Raw genomic sequence first — 7,500 nt, forward strand, 5'->3', positions numbered from 1 at the left:
TGGTTGCGTAATTTTTGTTAGAAACAGTCTAGGTATTGTGAAAGAGGCGGTTGTAACAAGTGAGGTGGGACGGTTTGTTGTTGTTGATTTTTTGTACATTGAATGCCGTTGGCGTATTATTTGTGTTTATGCTTCTAATAAAGAAAATGATCGAAATGTTTTTTTTTTCAATCAGTAGAACCGTTTTTGAAGTGTGACAGACGTGTAATATTCTTGGGTGATTTTAACTGTGTGTGCTCTACTGAAGATCGTTCCAAGAATTCAGCCACTTGTGATAAGAGTGCATTGTTGTTGTCCGCAATGACTGGTACCCATTGCCTAGAGGATGTAGGACTCACACTCAGGAGCGGAGTTACCCCTCGCTACACGCATTTTCAGCGCGAGTGTCATGCCCTACTCGACCGGGCCTCGTGTCATTAGAGTTAGTTCCACTGATCAGCTCATATGAAGCAAAGCATGTGTCATTTAGTGACCATAGCTTAGTGATGTTCACTGTGGGAGTAAAGAAAAAAATGACCAATTTTAACTGGGACCTGTGGAAGTTCAATACAAAGCTGCTAAATGATGAGAAATTTGTGGAATGTGTAGAGGGAGAGTTAGAAAAACTATTGTCATGTCAAACGAACAGCTACAGTGCGATGTGGGAAGAAGTAAAAAGTAATATAAAACCTGTGGCAATAGAAAAAGGAAGCATCCTTCGCTATGACGAAAGAAAAAAAGAAAACGAGCTGAAAGCACAACTCGTCTATCTCACAGAAATAGAAAGCACCCAGCCTGGTACGTTTTTAAATGAAATAAAAGACGTGAAAAACCAACTGGAAGTTATAGACACGGAAAGGTATCGGGCCGCAATGATCCGTTCTCGAAGCGAAAAATTGTGGGCGGGCGAAGCACCAAATAAAAGGGCTCTCAGTGATGAAAAAAGATACGCAACAAAAAATGAGATTGAATGCATACAGTATAAGAACCAAGTAACGGATGACAAAAAAATAATTGAACAGGCTTTTATTGAACACTATCACGAATTGTTCGGTAAGAAAAGGCAAACAGAAGAAGGGTTTGCAAATAATTTTCTGATGCGCATGCCCAGATTAGAAGACGAAGTTAGGCAGAACTTGGAGCAAGTTATAAGCGTGGAAGAGATAAAGGACGCAATCGATGCACTCGCCCCTGGAAAATCGCCCGGACCAGACAGTTTGGGGGCGGGATTTTATAAGGCCTTCAAGCACATGATAGCTCCAATCTTGCACGCCGTTATTGAGGAGTCATATTCATTAAAGCGTGTGCCCCGGTCTTTCACAACAGCCAATATGGTTTTGATTCCAAAAACGGATGACCCAGAAAAACTCTTATCGGTGGGGTCTTATCGTCCGATAAGCCTCACCAACGTAGATTACAAGATCTATATGAAGGTACTAGCAAAAAGAATGCAAACAATCATAAGAGAAGTAGTTGGTCCCCACCAGACGTGCGGTATTAAAGGACGGAATATTGCGACGAATGTGCATGTTGCGCGGAGTGTGCTGGAATGCTGCGACGCGTTTGAGAGCCGAGTAGCTATGATGCAGATAGATTTAGCTAAGGCATTCGACAGGGTATCGCATGAAATATTATTTGATGTGTTAAAGCCCGTGAACGTCGGAAGTGTTATTCTAGAAGGGGTAAAAATGGTGTATAACGAATGTACTACCCGCATTGTTATAAATAGGACTCTTACGGAAAGCATACCTGTTCGATCGTCCGTAAGGCAGGGCTGCCCGTTAAGTCCGTTATTATTTGCAATTTATTTGGAGCCTTTCTGTTTAAGTGTCATTAACGATGAAAGTGTAAGGGGCTTTCAACTACATAGCAACGAAGTTAAAATTCTTGCATACGCAGACGACATAGCGGTGTTTTGCACAGACAGTGAAAGTGTATTGAAGGTTGAGGAAAACGTCAGAAAGTACTGCACGCAGACTGGGAGTGCAATAAATTGGGAAAAGAGCGCTGGTTTCTTGCACGGTTGCTGGCAGAGCCCGCCCGAGTACTTTGCAAACATGCGGTGGACAACGCTGCCGACGGCGTACTTGGGGGTTCCACTGGAATGTTACAAAGGAAGTACGGAATATTGGGCAGGGGAAACGAAAAAAATGAACGAGAAGGTGCAGGCGTGGCAGGGACGAGATTTTTCCATGTTTGCGCGTGCGTTTGTATGCAATGTGTTTTTAGTTGCTAAAGTTTGGTATGTGTTACAAGTGCTATTCATGTCTCGCGTCAGTGTTCAAAAAATACACAGTGTTCGCAACGTTCATTTGGGGATCTAGTTGGGAGCGAACCAGCAGAACCAACTTATTTCGATCTGTGCGGTGGGGAGGGCTTGGCCTTGCGCACCTATTTATTCGGCAACTCGTTTCACGCTTTATTTTCTTGCGTGATCAAAGTGACCCTTTCCTGCGTACTGTTATACAGGTGCGTCTTCAAAGCCACCTGCCTGAATTCATTGTATCATCTACTCAGTGCATGGGATGGTCCGTAACAGGGTACTTGCGTGAAGTTATTTCGTCGTATCGTTTTTTAATAGTTCGATTTTCGAGACAGTATCTGAGCACAATTACAAGAAAAAAGTTGTACAGTGATTTGGTGGACACATTGTTGCCTGTTCCCCTTTACCGTGCAAACTACATTGGCAGGGAAGGCCAGGATGTGTTGAAACGGGTGAAAAAAATGCCAGTTAAACCATCAGTTAAGACTTTCTTTTTCAAACTGCATACAAACACATTGTCAGTTAAAACGTGGTCGCATGAAAAGGGCCTTTTTGTTCCATGGAGCACGGACTGCCGCCTTTGCAAAACACCAGAAACTGTGGAACATGTATTCATTGATTGTTGGGACGCCATGTTTCACTGGGATGTCTTGAAGAGAACTCTAAAGAAAGAAAGAAAGAACTGCCTATCAGTGCACACGGTATCCGCTACTTACCGGTTGATAACACAGAAATTCCAGTCGACCTGATAATGCTATTGAGCCTCCACGCAATGTGGAAAACAAGAACAGCGGTAGATAATGCAGATTTGCATGCACGGCCGGTGCGGCAAAACTTCATTGAAAGTGTGTGTTATATACGTGATGTTTTTCAAGCCCAAAACGACCCCCCTGAGTGGACAAAAGTTCTGGATGAATTGGCGTGCCTAAAAAAATTCTAGGCACTACATTCCGGCCAGTGTGTGGCTGATGTGTCTGATGTGTCTGGTGTGTCTGATGTGTATTTATTTTTTGTTCTGGAGAGTGAACAGGCAATAAAGAAAAAAAAAAAGGTAGCGTGGCCGAGTGGTCTAAGGCGCTGGTTTAAGGCACCAGTCTCTTCGGGGGCGTGGGTTCGAATCCCACCGCTGCCAGATGTTTTGGCTTTTTGAACCTTGCTGGTGAAATTTGTATCGAGCGTTCTTTGCTAGCGAAAGTCGACATCTCATTGCTTCTTTTAACAACCGGGATCATTATTTAGGGATCGGGGTTTTACCCAAGGAAAAGTTTGCAGCCCAAGTTTCATAAAAGAAATATCAGGCGTTCGATGAATACCATACCTTAACTGAGGCCACTGAGGCAAAGGAGGAAGCTTCGTAGCGCATATCGCGCATTTTTAATGCACTGATTGTTGGTTAATGCCCCGTAATACCTTTTTTTTTCGCTCTCGCCAAGCATCTTCAATTCGCTCCTATATTTAACGGTATTGACTCCTCCCTGTCGGTAGCGTGGCCGAGCGGTCTAAGGCGCTGGTTTAAGGCACCAGTCTCTTCGGGGGCGTGGGTTCGAATCCCACCGCTGCCAGATGTTTTGGCTTTTTGAAACTTGCTGGTGAAATTTGTATCGAGCGTTCTTTGCTAGCGAAAGTCGACATCTCATTGCTTCTTTTAACAACCGGGATCATTAATTGAGGGATCGGGGTTTTACCCAAGGAAAAGTTTGCAGCCCAAGTTTCATAAAAGAAATATCAGGCGTGCGATGAATACCATACCTTAACTGCGGCCACTGAGGCGAAGGAGGAAGCTTCGTAGCGCCTATCGCGCATTTTTAATGCACTGATTGTCGGTTAATGCCCCGTAATACCTTTTTTTTCGCTCTCGCCAGGCATCTTCAATTCGCTCCTATATTTAACGGTATCGACTCCTCCCTGTCGGTAGCGTGGCCGAGTGGTCATTCTACTTCCGGCCACCCAAGCGTGCGGACGCAGAATCATGAGCTCCGGCGGAGCGGCGATAGCGGCCCAGCCTGGCCGCGGCAACAGGATGGAAACGAAAGAAGATAACGAGTACCAAGTTATTTTGCCTCAGCTGCCGACAGGACGGGTTGTGTGTAATACGGTGTTTCTTCACGGCGACGTGAAAGCCAGGCCGTTCCGTGTCGAGGATTTCCGGGACATGCTCGCCCGTGTTGGTGCGCTCTCCGACGTGATCGCGTTGGGGGCGTACCAAATTAACCACGTGTGGGCCGTGACCTTCAAGAACGCGGAGGCTACAAAGAAAATGCTCGCGGCCGGTGAGCAGGAAGTGAAGGGACGCCGTTGTCTTGTCATCGACCCGCAAGACCAGCAGGTGAGGCTCAAGCTTCACTGGCTGCTGCACGGTGTTGACGACGAGGACATCCGAACGGCGCTCGCCCCGTTTGGAAAGGTCACCGAGATAACGAAAGAACGATGGCGAGTCCAGGGAGTCCTTGACAAGGGGTCTACGACGCGAGCGGTAACGCTGAAGCTGAAAGCCGGTGTGACGGTGGAGGATTTGCCGCACCAAATTCGGGTCGGAGGGGAGTTGGCCCTCTTGGTAGCGCCAGGCAGACCTATGCAGTGTTTGCGCTGTAAGGGGACTGGTCACGTACGCCGTGAGTGCAAGGTGCCCCGCTGCTCCCGGTGTCGCCGTTTCGGCCATGCGGATGCGCAATGTGTCCGCACGTACGCCAATGTTACGGCACCCGCGAGCGGTGAAGACTTCGCAGAGCACTTGATGGACGTTGCCGAGGCGGAAGCAGCGGCACAAGGCACAGGGAACCTACAGACTGCGGAGGCGTCCCCAGGAGTTCCACCTCCTCCCGACGGCAACGAACCGAAGACCCAAGAGGAACCCCCCGCGGTTGATACTGCGGTCCAAGTGGAAGGCGAAAATAACCGCCAGCCCAACCACGTCGATCCCGAACCAAGCGGTGAGAAGTCGATGGATGTTGGCGAGTCGGCAAACACCGGGAGCACCACCAAGCGCGGCCTAGACAAGTCGGACGAAGGAGAGGAAAAAGGGACCACGGCCAGCAGCGAGGAGCCCCCGCTTAAAACTAACCCGGGATGGCGGCCTTCCTTCAAGCCACGACCTAACGTCGAGAACGGACGGGCACGCCCACCAAAGCCGTCAACACAGCAGCCTCCCCCCGCGTCCAAGGCGCCGGATGGAAGCGTCTAGCAAGGCGCTGACGCGAAAAGGTAAGCACCATGCCCGCGGTCTCTAACATTCAACAAAACGATAATGGAAGGCTCCCTGAATGTTGCAACCTTAAACGTCCGTGGTATGGCTGCTAGACGAAAGCAAAGCCAGGTTTACCGCCTCTTGTTAGAACAGGACGTCGACGTGCTCGCATTTCAAGAGACGAAGGTTGAAGGGCAGGTGGAGACCGAGGGCATGGTGCGCCGTTTCACGTCGCGTTACTACGCTTGTGTAAGCCACGCGGTAGGAACGTCTGCGGGTTGTGTCTTGTTTGTAAGGAAGCTACCTGGCCTGGAAATCCAGGCGGTGGCTTCATGTCAATCAGGGCGGCTCGTGGTGTGCGACTATCGTTTCAATTCTACCGAGTTTAGAATTATATGTGTGTATGCGCCGAATGCGCTAGATGCTAGAGTGAGATTTTTTGAAGGTCTCAAGCAGCACACTAACACCGAAAGGCAGCTTATGGTTATGGGAGACTTCAACTGTGTCCTGTCGTCCCACGATAAAACAAGTAAGAGCGCCTACAGAGATGCTAGCACCAGTGTGTTGTGCGATATCGTAAGTGAATTCGACTTGGTGGATGTCGGGGAATGCCTGGAGGGTACGAGGGATGTGCGGTTCACTCATTTTCAGGGGTGCAGCCACGCACGACTGGACAGGGTTTATATTTCACTGGATTTAGTCCATAAGTGTCACAGCTATACCGTACAGCCTATTTCGTTTTCAGACCACTGTATGGTTAAATGTAGAATTGGGAAGCAGCAACAGAAAGCTCATTTTTCCTGGGAGCTGTGGAAATTGAACGAGAAACTGTTACAAGACGAATTGTTCATGTGCTTTGTTACTGAAAAAATTACGGAAATAGCTGAAGGGGATAACAGTCGAATCGGGGAAAGGTGGGAATTAGGCAAACAAGACATCAAAATAAAAGCTATCGAAAGATCTAGCAGTATTAAATACGAAGAAAAAATGAAAGAAAACGGGCTGCGTGCAAACCTTCAAAAGTTGATAGCACTGGAGAGCAAAAACCCAGGCATGTTTAAAGAAGACATAAGGCAGATAAAGCACAAGCTTGAGGTAATTGATCAGGATCGCTATCGCGGAGCGCTTGTGCGCGCGAGAGCGGAACATTGGGCTGCTGGTGAGATGCCCACAAAACGGGCGTTAGGAATCGAAAAGACGCAAGCCCGTCGGAATCAGATTAACGAGATAGAAAGGAACGGTCAAGTAACTTCAGAAAAAAATGAAGTGGAGGGCGCGTTCTTTGAATATTATCAAGCACTGTTCGCTTTCAGGGAGGTAGACGTAGAAAAATTCAAGCGCGATTTTATCGACGTGTTGCCTCGTTTGGAAGATGACGAAAAAGAATGGCTAGAACAACCCATTTCGGCAGACGAAGTCAAATGTGCCATCGACAACTTGAATCCGGGCAAGTCACCGGGTCCCGACGGACTGGTGGCGGCTTTCTATAAACAGTTTAAACATTTGTTATCTCCTGTTCTTGCCGGCTTGTACAATGAAGCTTACGAAATTAAAACGCTTCCGCCGTCGTATTCTACTTCGCATACAGTATTAATACCGAAAACAGACGATACGGGAAAACTTAGGAATGTTAAGGCATACAGGCCAATCTCTCTAACAAATGTGGACTATAAAATTTTCATGAAGGTTCTTGGTAAAAGGCTACAAACAGTAATCCAGCGAATTGTTGGACCGCATCAGACATGCGGTATCAGGGGCCGCAACATCTTTACAAACATACATAAGGCTAGGTGCATTCTTGAATGCTGCGATACAATGCACACGGGTGTGGCGATTCTCCAGCTCGATTTGGAGAAAGCCTTTGACTGCGTTTCTCACGAGATTTTGTTCTGTATTTTAGAGTATATTAATGTTGATTCGGTTATAAGAGAGGGAGTGGCTCTGGCTTACAGGAATTACACAACACGATTGATAGTTAACAAGAACTTGGGAGCGGTCATCGACGTGCAACGATCTGTTCGCCAGGGATGCCCCCTCAGCCCCTTATTGTTTTGTGTGTACATTGAGGCGCTGT

At 47.5% G+C, this 7,500-nt stretch overlaps 1 protein-coding gene and 2 non-coding genes across 3 annotated transcripts; all 3 read left to right on the plus strand.

Annotated features, from left to right (window-relative positions):
* Positions 1 to 3,292: 3,292 nt before the first annotated feature.
* On the plus strand, positions 3,293 to 3,374 carry Trnal-aag (transfer RNA leucine (anticodon AAG)). Its single transcript has one exon. It is a non-coding gene; the product is annotated as a tRNA-Leu (tRNA).
* A 348-nt stretch (positions 3,375 to 3,722) lies between these two features.
* Trnal-aag (transfer RNA leucine (anticodon AAG)) lies at positions 3,723 to 3,804 on the plus strand. Its single transcript has one exon. It is a non-coding gene; the product is annotated as a tRNA-Leu (tRNA).
* Positions 3,805 to 4,202: 398 nt separating this feature from the next.
* Positions 4,203 to 7,282, plus strand: LOC144144423 (uncharacterized). The gene has a single exon (XM_077675867.1). It carries the CDS (start codon positions 4,212 to 4,214, stop codon positions 5,421 to 5,423), a length of 1,212 nt encoding a protein of 403 aa, XP_077531993.1. The 5' UTR covers positions 4,203 to 4,211; the 3' UTR covers positions 5,424 to 7,282.
* The last annotated feature ends 218 nt before the right edge of the window (positions 7,283 to 7,500 follow it).

Source organism: Haemaphysalis longicornis, unplaced genomic scaffold (genome assembly GCF_048455015.1).
Source record: "Haemaphysalis longicornis isolate Haplotype H1 unplaced genomic scaffold, Haemaphysalis longicornis Haplotype H1 scaffold_7, whole genome shotgun sequence".
Classification (NCBI taxonomy): domain Eukaryota; kingdom Metazoa; phylum Arthropoda; class Arachnida; order Ixodida; family Ixodidae; genus Haemaphysalis; species Haemaphysalis longicornis.